Source organism: Hakea prostrata, chromosome 3 (assembly GCF_041222555.1).
Source record: "Hakea prostrata isolate BN-2017 chromosome 3, UWA_Hpros_2, whole genome shotgun sequence".
Classification (NCBI taxonomy): domain Eukaryota; kingdom Viridiplantae; phylum Streptophyta; class Magnoliopsida; order Proteales; family Proteaceae; genus Hakea; species Hakea prostrata.
The window spans coordinates 69,744,260-69,755,961 of record NC_142602.1 but is presented as its reverse complement, the minus strand read 5'-3'; the positions used below and the strand labels follow the sequence as shown (position 1 = coordinate 69,755,961).

General features: G+C 34.1%; 1 protein-coding gene across 1 annotated transcript; it reads right to left on the bottom strand.

The window, feature by feature from the left end:
• Positions 1-653: 653 nt before the first annotated feature.
• LOC149022910 (protein SULFUR DEFICIENCY-INDUCED 1-like) lies at positions 654-2,592 on the bottom strand. Its single transcript, XM_089147362.1, has 4 exons — positions 2,402-2,592; positions 1,833-2,045; positions 1,520-1,675; positions 654-1,102 (listed from the first exon to the last, which is right to left on the bottom strand). The coding sequence occupies exons 1-4, from the start codon at positions 2,489-2,491 to the stop codon at positions 695-697; spliced, it is 867 nt and encodes a 288-aa protein (XP_089003488.1). The 5' UTR covers positions 2,492-2,592; the 3' UTR covers positions 654-694.
• Positions 2,593-11,702: the final 9,110 nt, after the last annotated feature.

Here is an 11,702-nt window from a genome sequence, read left to right as displayed (position 1 = left end):
GTCAAAGAGTTACCTGGTTCTATGGCACCTTGGCCATCTAATCAGCAACACATATGTTTCACCTCTGCAAACATATATGGTTATAACTTTCCAACCATTTGAGCTGGTCATTGATTTTATTTCAACTACTATTCTCAAAAATCTACCTCCGCACCCTATAGTTGAAGCCAAGAATAAGGGATAGGCCTTCAAGGAATCGAACTCTAGAGTCATTATTCCCTATGATTACTGGGTGCGAACCAAGTCCAATGTTCAATAGGCACAATCTTTCCCAAATACCTTTAGCATAGTTGCAGTCTCTAATAAAGTACATGCATGCACGTTGTCTTCCCTTCAACTCAAACAAAAGTGATAGGATTCTTGATCTAATATAAGCTCATTTTCTACTTCTCATCATTGGTAAGGAGATAGTCTTTGCACACCAACTAAAGGAAGGAACAAGTATAATTGGAGATTGGCATGATTCTTATATAAAACAATTTGTTTTTAGTTGAATTTTAAAAAACCTCAGGTGATCCTCAGAATAATTTTTTCGACATATTTATTGGTAGAAGTTATTCAGAGTTCTTGTGACAAGGACAATGGAGCTACCATGACACCAACCACACCACCATTATTCTCATAACCAATATTTAGAAAGTAACCTTTTGGCCTTCAATTTTTTCTCTGCTAAGAAAGTTATACACAACTGGGCTTAACATGGTATTTGATCCCTGAATTGAGAGATCTCTTCAAAGATAGGAAGTCTCGTGGATTTGAATGGAGTCCAATCACACAAAATCTTGTCAATCTCTTCTGTAAAGATTTCTTCCAAGTTCTGACCAAGTTGAGTTGACAAAAACTCGGTTGATTGAAGCGATTCCAGCTCATGCAACAATTCATCTGCACGGCTTCTTGACTTTGAATCCTCTAAACCGGTGACTCTACATTGTTGGACATCTTCAAGAACTAACCGGGCTTCATCATATCTTCCCTGTTTGATTAGGCAAAGCCCTAAGTTGCAGGCTTTGTTTGCATCTGGCTCTATCATCTGTGCTTTTCTATACATAGCTTCAGCAGCCATATAGTTCGTTTGTTGCATATAAGCCCACCCCAGATTTCCCTGCCATTCCATTCAGTTAGTTACTACTAGAATGAACACAAAAAAAAAAATCACCAATTGAAATTGAAACAAAAAGTAAAAAACACAAAGATTTAATGTAGTTCACACACAATGGGGTATACTACATCAAACAAATGGAGATCTATCTACCAATCACCAGAATGGTGTTACAAAAAATCTCACCCAAAACCTTAAGATGAAAAATCCCAAACTCTCAATGACCTCAGATGAACATAGGATACTTATTTATAAAATGAATAAACGGGTCATTCGGGTTGCTTATCAAAATATATCCCTGCAGTCCATCTTCAAAGTTACCATTATGATCATTAGATGAACAAACTATAACGAATTATTTCTAATCATTAATGATATTAAAATACAGTCTGAGTTAGGTAATCTGATCATATTACGTACAAGTATCCTTGAGGCTTCTTGCTTGATGGAAACCTGAAGCTTCCTGCCATGAGAGCGAGCTGTCTTGGTGGGTTCGCCATTGAAAGCTTTTCCTTGGTATATCAGCCTCAGCTTCTGCTTTAGCAAATCAATCTGTTCATCTATTCTTCCACATTTCTGTGAGTATACATATCTTCAAGGTCAGCTGATGATGAAACATGCTAATTTGGCTTAATTAACTAACTAATAAAATTCAGAAAATTAATTTTGATTAGAAACCTCTTGGGACTGTGAGGGATATTGGTTTAAAAGTAGTATAAATTAATATAAATACCTTATATAAGTCTATGAGAACATTATCAAGTGACTCCTGGGCCTGTTTGGAGCAAAGATGCCTGAAGGATTTAATGGCTTCAATGGCTTCTTCACTTCTATCTTGCTGCTTCATCACCACAGCCATGTCCTTGAGTGCACTATCAACTCTATCTCCTGCGTTAATTGCTTTCCAGAACAAAACTATTGCTGCTTCTGGGTTCTTCTGCACCAGCTGCAAATCCTCAAACCCCAAAACCATAACCATTAAACCAAAAATCCTGGGCATGATTAAAACACGCCGGGAGAACGGGAGAAAAAAAAAACTCCATTTTTTACAGAATCCTGTCTTTCCCAGAAAATAGAGGCAATAAAATGAAAATTTTATTGTCAAAAAACCAACTGAAAACTAACCAAATTAAAGCTTCGATGGAAACCAAACTAAAGAAAGTTTCGGAAACAGGAAAAAAACACTGTTTTTTACAGAATCCTGATTAACCAGAAAAATAGAAGCCCAGATCAAACGCAGAAAGGAGAAAAAGTAGAACTTCTTTTCCTGATGAAGCGAAGAAAAAGGGATAGAAATGGTACCTGAGCATATTTTGCACGAACATAAGGAGTATCTCCAGAAGGAACCTTGTGGATAACATGGAAAGAATCCTTTTTATTCCTGAAGTTCATCTTCCTATTCTCTTCTCCACCTTGCGTTTTTTTTTTTTACTTCCGATTATTCTTGATGATGTGATGTCTCAGGTTATCAAAGTGCTCGAATCTCTAGTTACGTGAAAAGACAACGAACAAAGAGATATGTGAAAAATGGAAACCGCTAAGATCTACAGATGATATACACAGAAACTCTGGGAAATGAACGTGGACTTATTAGCGTCTCCTTTTCTTCTTTTACCCCTATATATAATGGTGTCATCATTTTCTTTGTCTTACCTAAAAAGAAAGTCAACAAATTATTTGGAGCTTCCTTAACCGTCGGATTTATTTTTCTTACTAATGTGATTGATCTTAATGGTCGATAACAAATTGCACCAGGGATCAAGGTAACATAGGACTATAATCCCTCAACTGCAAAAATTTTCTTGTGTTTAAATGAGCTATCTCCTCATGTTACACTACTTTGTCTAAATTCTTATTTTCAATTTTGCTTTCTCTTTTGACATCACCTCAGAGTTTGAATTTTCCTTTTACGAGTTCACATTTATAGTTCTACAGTTCATTAAAATATCTGCACTAGATTTCTTATAGAGAAAAATAGACACGTGGTATATTAACATATGGTACTTACTAAAATCAAATAAAATATTGTATATGATCTACATAATCTTGTTATTTGTCTTGGAGACTGATTCAACATTGGATCTTTTCTGCTCTCCACAAGTATATGAAGAATTCTCATTATATTCTTACTTCAATAAACCCCTTCCCACCCACCCCCCCCCCCCCCAAAAAAAAATTAAATAAAAAATAAAAACAAATATACACACAAAAACTAAAAAAAAAATTTCTCAAAATCATTAAAATGACATCATTATAATGTGATATGAAAAATTATAGAATGAATCTTTTGAACTCTTAGTAAAGTCAATAATCAAATTTGAAAGAATACACCTAATTCCGTATTCAGGAGATATATTTTTTTCTTCTTATGTCACCTAAGTGTCTGAAAGGTATTTTAGTTTTATTGTAACTCAAAAAGCAATATATTTTTTTTCTTAAAAAATATTAATATCCAAATTAGTTTTATTTTTACAAAAATGAAGAAAATACTTTTATTTCTACAAAAATGAAGAAAAACTATAAAAGGTGAACCTGTTTAGAAGCAGTCAATTCAACTCTTTCCTATTTGACATATCCTAGTAGGCAATTCAGATGACTCGATTTGTGAGATCTTGTGATGGAAGTACAACGCCTGTGCAGACAACCCCAGAGCCCATTATTGATTTTGTTCTTTAGTGGAAGTGTAGGTACGAACAAACCTAATATGGCAACTAGTTTAGCCAATTAAACTATAAATATATACCCTATGTTTTTTCTTCTTATATAATAAAAGTTCTTCTCCTTTACTCGTGCAGTTAGAACATATGATAATCGGTGCCCAAAGAACGGTTTTCCAGAAAACAGGTAAGCTACTTTCAAAAAAATAAGAATAATAATTGATAGAGAATCTCTTTTTTTTTTTCCCGCTAAAAGGGTCATTTTATAACGAAAAGAAGAAAAAGAAAAGAAATATAGCAAATAGTACCTACCTTGCTCACCCGCAACAACAGTTGCCCCCAATACACCCTTCCTCACTGGTTCCTACTCATAATTGACAACAACTAAGTCATTAGAAACGAAATGTAGGACGTCTAGATGCATCCAAATCAAGATCTTTAAGAAAAACTTCATAACAATAGTTACATAGCAGCACTATCCTCTCCCAATGGGAGGCTCTGATGCACTGTGGATACTTTCGCTAAAGCTGCATCTACCTTCTTGAATTCCTCTGCTATAGAACCCTTTTTACTTGTTACTACTTTCTTCACTGCGTGAGCCTTCTTCGGACGACCAGGTTTCCGACGAGGAGAACCTTTAGCCCGCACTGCTATAGACGAAGACGAAAGTGGAAGAACTACTTTCAATTGCAAAGTTTCATCATTGGCCGAACTCTCCAGCCTGGCCGAATTCTGATGGGCCCCACAATAGTCCAAATCATCCTCCGTAGTTCCTTTAATGGCTGAACTTCTAATAATATTTGCAACTTCAGGTCCCACCAATGAACACCCCAAAGAAGGGTTTCCAATTTGCATAGAACTCTTACCTGCAACAAGCAGCACTTTTTGAAATTCAAAAGGAGTGGCCGAACCACTTTCGAGCTTATCTGTAGGTCCCACTAGTGAACTCCCCAAAGGAAGTTTACCAATTGAATAAAACACTTTGCCGCATCTAAGGAATTTTGAATTTCAAAACTAGAGTCCACGGCCAAAGAAGCTGCTTCAAAATTATTCAAATTCTGTTGGGCCCCGCATGACCCCACTTGAAGCTCCAAACTAGAGTTCACGTCCAATGCAGTTTCTTCCAATCTAATCGAATTTTGTTGCGTAGAAAAGTTTTCCACATAAACCGAATTCTGTTCCGTAGAAGAGTCTTCCACTCTAATTGAATTCAGCAAGGCCCCACAAGGCCTCTCATGAAGCTTTTCAAACTGTTCAAAAGAGCCAATATCCTTATTGGCCGAATTAGGTGGAAGTTGGTTAGTCGTGGGACCAACAGAGGTAACCACGTTCTTTGAAAGATTACCAACCATCATCGAACTCTTGCCTTTATCTAAAATTTTTTGAAGTTGAAAAATATCACTTTCAAGAGAGAGAGAAAGATCAAGAGAAGAGTTCTCGCTAGACGCGATCACCACATCAGAGGGAACCAACCTTGTAGATTTGAAATTTGAATTTGCCGCACCCTCATTGGATGAAATAGAGTCCTCCAAACCCGCCACCTCTAGAGCCACACGAATCTGATGTTGGAGTGAGCTTGGAGTTTGCACTCTCACACCGTCAGTAGGAATCCCATCCACAATAGGATTATCTGCTGGGAGGTTTTCTGCGAGGAACGATAGAGGGCAGAACCTGCAAACCATCCACAGAATCGTTTGAAGCAAACCTACAATGAAGACCCAGGTGGCCTTCTCGATTACACCGTGAGCACCGCAGAATATCATCCTCAAAAATTACCTTCTGAAGAAAACTAAAAACTCAAAGAGTTCCTGGTTCAAGGTACTCAATTTGAACCCCATTCACTCGAACAACATCGACCTCCAATTCAACCAAAATTCGAACATAATGACCAATAGAACCAAGACGAGTTCGTCTATCAAGAGAAACAGGTCTCCCAACAGATTTTGCTATAGAAAGAAGCACTTTCTCATGCCAATACTCAAGAGGTAAATCAGGGAAACGAACCCACACCAACTTACCTGCTGCTTTAGGAGAGTGGATATTAAAATCCGGCCTCCATCGCTGAAAACGAATGTATTACTTTCCAACATTCCAAAAACCTTTGCGCCACACCTCAGTCATATCTGCCTCACTATGAAACTGAAAGATGATAAACCCTTTCCCCAATGAATGTAAGATCACCCCTTGAGACAATTTCCAAGCACCCCTAGCTAGCTCTCGCAATTCATCCATGGTAGTGATGCGAAAATTAGCTCGCCCAATCAACGAAAACGGAACTGATTTCGTTGCAGCTCGTATTCCTGTTGCGGGATTACAATCCTGCGAAACTTACCCGCTTGTATAGGAGACGAGAGGGAATCGATCTCAGGCAACAACAAACTCCCCACTACTCCCGCATAAGATTTATCCCCATTGGTAGGCACCTCTGGAGGCTTCAAACGCAGGAAGACCGATTCCCTAGGCACCTCCGAATTTCCTAGAGCTTCCATCTCCTCCATCTCATATCTTTAGGTAAATCTCCCCCAAGCAATTACTATCACATTCCTTATATTTCTTAGAAATCATATTCTAACTTTAGACTTTGCCTAAAATTATTGATGCTTCCTTGACATTAAGCTTTTATCTACTCAGAAGACTATAATTATGACTTAAGAATATTTTTACTAAGCTGCCCAACTAGATGAACAGGCTTGTTATATGGGTTTTGATTCTTTTGAATAATATTGTTCACGAAAACCCTTCATTGCTTCCAAACTGCATTAGGAACAAGACCCCAAGATTTGTTTGCGAAAGAGGCTAGCATGATCAATCCACATCTTATTTGATATTTGTTTGATCAAAATGAAAATTTCTGGGTCCTACCAAATCATATATTAGTAATATCCCCCCATCATAATATCAACTCATCAGTTCTCAAAAAAAAAAAAAAAAAAAAAAAAAAAAAGTAGCACACTTTATTGACGTGTTAAATCTGTATGTAAGACAAAAACTATGAAAAACAAGAAGGTTGTGAAACATCAGTGTTTGTGTTGATTTGTACTTGGAAAGGGGTAGATTCAACTGAGCCTATCCTAACCCAAAATCATATACATGTTGATATTTAGCAGGAAGCATATCTATGGAAGTTGATTGAAGTGTATCTTGCAATCTTTTGCATCCTTCACTCAAAAGAGTATGATTAAGAAATTTTGGCAACAAGAAGATCGTGTATCACACCATCTAATTGGAGAAGAAAAAGTAAGATTACATAATAGAAATGCTAATTTTATTTTTTACTACTTTAAAAGATAAAGTTGTCAATTCACATATTAAATTAGTCCAAAAAGGAACAAGTATGCATGTCATTATTGGGTGTCAATTCTCCTAATCTTACACTATTAATTATATATTTAATGGTAATTCTTGTTTCATTTTTCTTGAATTAAGAAAATAGTTTATGAAGTTCATGAATAAATTCTTTATTTATTGTTGTCCTTTTTCTTTGATCAGATTAATCTCTTCTATGTACTCCAAGTTGGGAGAAATTATCTTTCAAATCGTAATCAAATAACCTAATAATTGATTTTACTGTTTTACCACATAGCAAATAAACTGTTATTTGTTATTATGGAAGGTATGGTGATCACATCATGAGTCATGAGAGTCCATTATCTGAAGTTGAATAAATAATAGGTCAATTTTTCTAAATAAAATAATTAAAGCTAATAATTTACATAGAATAGATCATGTGGGTTTGTTGATTCCAATCTAATGGATCAAGTGGATGCTGGTAGAGTATTTACTATTTCCAAATGAGATATGTTTCATTAACTGTGCACTAGTGAGTAATATTTTTGTTTTTATATTAAAACGAATATTACTCCAAAATAATGGGGGAAATTTTGAAATACATAATTCCTAACTATGGAGATTAAGTAACTAAAGAATATAATTTTCTACCCAAAAAAGGCAAAAATGAATATATTTGGAAAGTCAGTTTTTTATTAGTGTACGGATCACCATAGTCTAGTCTAATAAAACATGAAACATGATCAAGACTATTAAGAGTCATCCTCTATTCACATATATTTTAAAAAGAAATACCAAATTTGAATAAATCCAAATTTAATTGACTCGGATTTTTTTTTATTATATGACGATCTACAAGTATCCTTATATCTAGAGTCCTACACTCAAAAGTCATATGATCACCTATTATTTTATTTTTTTAAATAATTTTCTTAAACCATTGCGTAATCTGTAAAAACACCTTTTAGTGAAGAAGTTGTGACTTCGAGTTTACCTAACGGTATATTATGTAATATTCTGCCTCTAATATATACATAAAAATCATATATTCCAAAAAAATAATAATAATTTTCTTTCTCTCGATATCAGTGTATTTATTGGGTTAAAATTACTTTCTCATGATATCAATCTTCCAAGACAAGAATAAGAATGCAACATAAAACTTGATCAATCTACCCTACTTTGGGGAAAAAAAAAAAAAAAAAACTAAGCATTCATTGGAGGGGCTAAAGAAGACAGCAACAAATTTAATCAAGCCAACGCCTCACCTGATGTGTACAATTCTCATTAGGCTGATCTGCTAAGTGGGACAAAAGTTATTAAATGCCAGTGGACAACGGAGGATTCAAGATCTTCGGCGTTTGGGCAAGGCATGCGTCTATAAGTCTGGCACTGAATGCCCTACATATGGTACCAAGAAACCAACCGAATACTACAAGCAGGACATCTGGCTGCCAGATGCACGCCATCCATGCACACACGCACGTAGAGAAGGAAAGTCAGATGAAAATGATCCTAATAAGAGACGTCTTGGGACTAAGGATTTTATAGGCTTGTAAGTACTTTTCTTTGAAAGACAGACAAGTCATTCTCAAAGGTATTCAAAGAAAGAATATAACTTCTATACCCCCTCCCTGTGCACAAGACTCAGAAAGTTATTTTTCATTTCAATTTGGTTGCATCGTATATAAGATCACGCTTTCTGTTATAGAGGTCATGGGACCCAGGACTCTATAGGCTTATAGCTTCTTTTATTTGCAAGATAGTTAAAGGTCATTTTCAAAGAAATTCGAAGTAAGAACATAACATCTACAACAAATTACACTGGCACCCCAAAATGGAAGCCTTAAAGCACTGACACCTCCACTTTATGTTTAAAATGCACAGAGACCCCAAAATTGGATTTTCATTGGATATATTTGTCTAATTTATTACTGAAAACTTTTCAGACACTGTTTATTATAAGGATTTGAAAATAAACAATAATTTAATTGTTGTATTGAGATAACTGTGATCTTCAATTAAGATGAGAATGTGAATCACCAATATTGCATGCTGAGGTGGTTGAGATCTTCAATTGGAAATATTATCTATTTAGGGGTGATGGACATCCATAATCAATATTATTTGTAACACTCCCCCTTGGATGTTCATTAATAGATAATGTACCTCGTTAAAACCTTACTAAGAAAAAACCCTAGGCTGTGGAAAAAACCCTAGCATGTGGGAAAAAAATCTTAGTGAAGGAAAAATAGTATATATATTTAAATAATACGTATCATTAGCTGCCTCATTAAAACCTTACCAGGAAAACCCAGTGGGACAAAACCTTGGTGAAGAGAAAAAAATGCACCACGCATTTCACTCCCCCTGATGATAACATCAGTAAATAATTTGAGTACGCACATTCCAATATCATATACCAGCTTCTCAAAATTTGAAGTAAGCACTACCTCAGTAAATAAATCTATCAAATTATCACTTAAACGAATTCAATGAACATCGATTTCACCATTTTGTTGAAGATCATGATTGAAGAAGAATTTTGGTGAAATATGTTTTGTTTTATCTCCTTTGTTGTATCATCCCTTTAATTGAGTTATACATGTTGTATTATCTTCATATAATACTATTAAAACACCTTTTTCTAATGGAAAACCGCATGTTGCCTATATGTGTTAAGTCATTGATCTTAACCAAACACATTATCGGCTTGCTTCATGAATCGTTATTATCTCTGCATTATTTGAAGAAGTGACAGCTATAGTTTGTTTTATTAAACTCTATGAAATAGTTAACATTTACTTGTGAACAAATAGTCTGTTTGAGATCTAGTTTTATATGGATCAGATAAATATCTTGCATCTACAAAACTAGTAAATTGATGTACACATTCATAAAAGAACATCATGTCAATAATTCCTCGAAGATACTGAAATATATGTTTAACAACATTCCAATATCTTCGAATTAGAAATGAGATAAATCTTGCTAATACACTTATGGAAAATAATATATTCGATTGTGTATTATTAACAAGATACATTAGTACCCCAATTGCACTTAGATATGGTACTTTAGGACCAATAAGTTATTCATTGTTTTCATGGGGTTGAAATGAATATTTTATTTATATCGAGTGATCTCACAATCATTGGGGGTACTCAATGGATGTCTTTTTTTCATGTAACATCGCTTCAAAACCTTCTCTATAGAAGTTAATTGATGAACGAATATTCTATTCGTCAAATGATCAATTTACAAGACAAGACAATACTTTGTCTCTCTAAGATCTTTTCATTTCAAATTATTTCTTCAAATAGTCTACTGCTTTTGGAAGCTTTTCAAGAGTTCCAATGATATTTAAGTCATCAACATATACACTTATTATAACAAAATTAGATCCATATCCTTTAATAAATGCACAATAATAAATTGAATCATTTTTATACCTTTTATTTAATAAATATCCACTAAGAAGCATATACCATATATACCCTGATCATCTCTAAAACCTTATTGAACAAACTTTCTAAGAATTTTTATATGCTTCACGCATTTTGAATCCTTTAGAAAATTTTATATAAATTTTACACTCGAGTAAGCCATATAAATAAGTTATAATAATATCCATTAGACACATGTCAAAATTTTCATGTATTACCAGACTAATAAGATATATAAAAGTGATTGCATCCACCACACGAGATCATGTTTCCATATAAACAATGACAGACCTTCGCAAAAATTCTTGTGTCATAATTCATGCCTTGTCACGATTTCATTCTTTTTCTCATTTTATTTTCGCACAAAAACTCATTTATACCCCACTGGCATTATACATTCAGATGTTTGGACTACAGTTTATTCAAAAACATTAATTTTTTAAATGAATTCAATTTTGTTTGAATTGCTCTTTCCATTTTGGCCAATCATTTATTCATTTATATGCATCAACAAATTTATGTTCAAGATCCTTATCTTGTTGCATTATTTTAACAATAACATAATATGCAAAAATATTATCGACAACTTTATTTTTTCGGTTCCATCTTTTTCTTGCAATGACATAACTAATCGAGATCTCTTTATTATTTTCAGGTTTCGAACCTCTTCCTGGGGTTTTATAAAAAGTTATGTTTTCAAGATTTTTATAATCAATTGTCTCTATATTATGATCATTTTGATCATTTGCTCTTTTTCTTTTTCTAGGATTTTATCATTTGAACCAATTGGCATTCCACGTTTAAACATGATTTAATTTCATTTGCATTGATAGATCGTCATGACGGGACATTAACTCAAATTAGAGCATTTGCAGCTGGAATATGAGATTTAGTAACTCTTACCAGGTTAGTAAATTTGGAAGTTGATTCATAATACTTTGTAAATGCATTATATTTTGAACTTTAGGTTCACATTGCTCAGTGCAATGATTTAAATGAGATAATAATAATACATTCCAATCAATCTATTTTTCCAATTGTTTATTTTCTCCCCCTCATGTTGAGAAACTAATTTGTCAAAATGATAATTAGCAAGTCTTGCTTTAAATAATTCTCCAATCATTGGAAAGATATTAAATTATTTAAGGAATTCATATCTAACAGATATTCCCAACTTTCTTTGAAGATTCATCTTTGTGTGTTGTGGTAGAG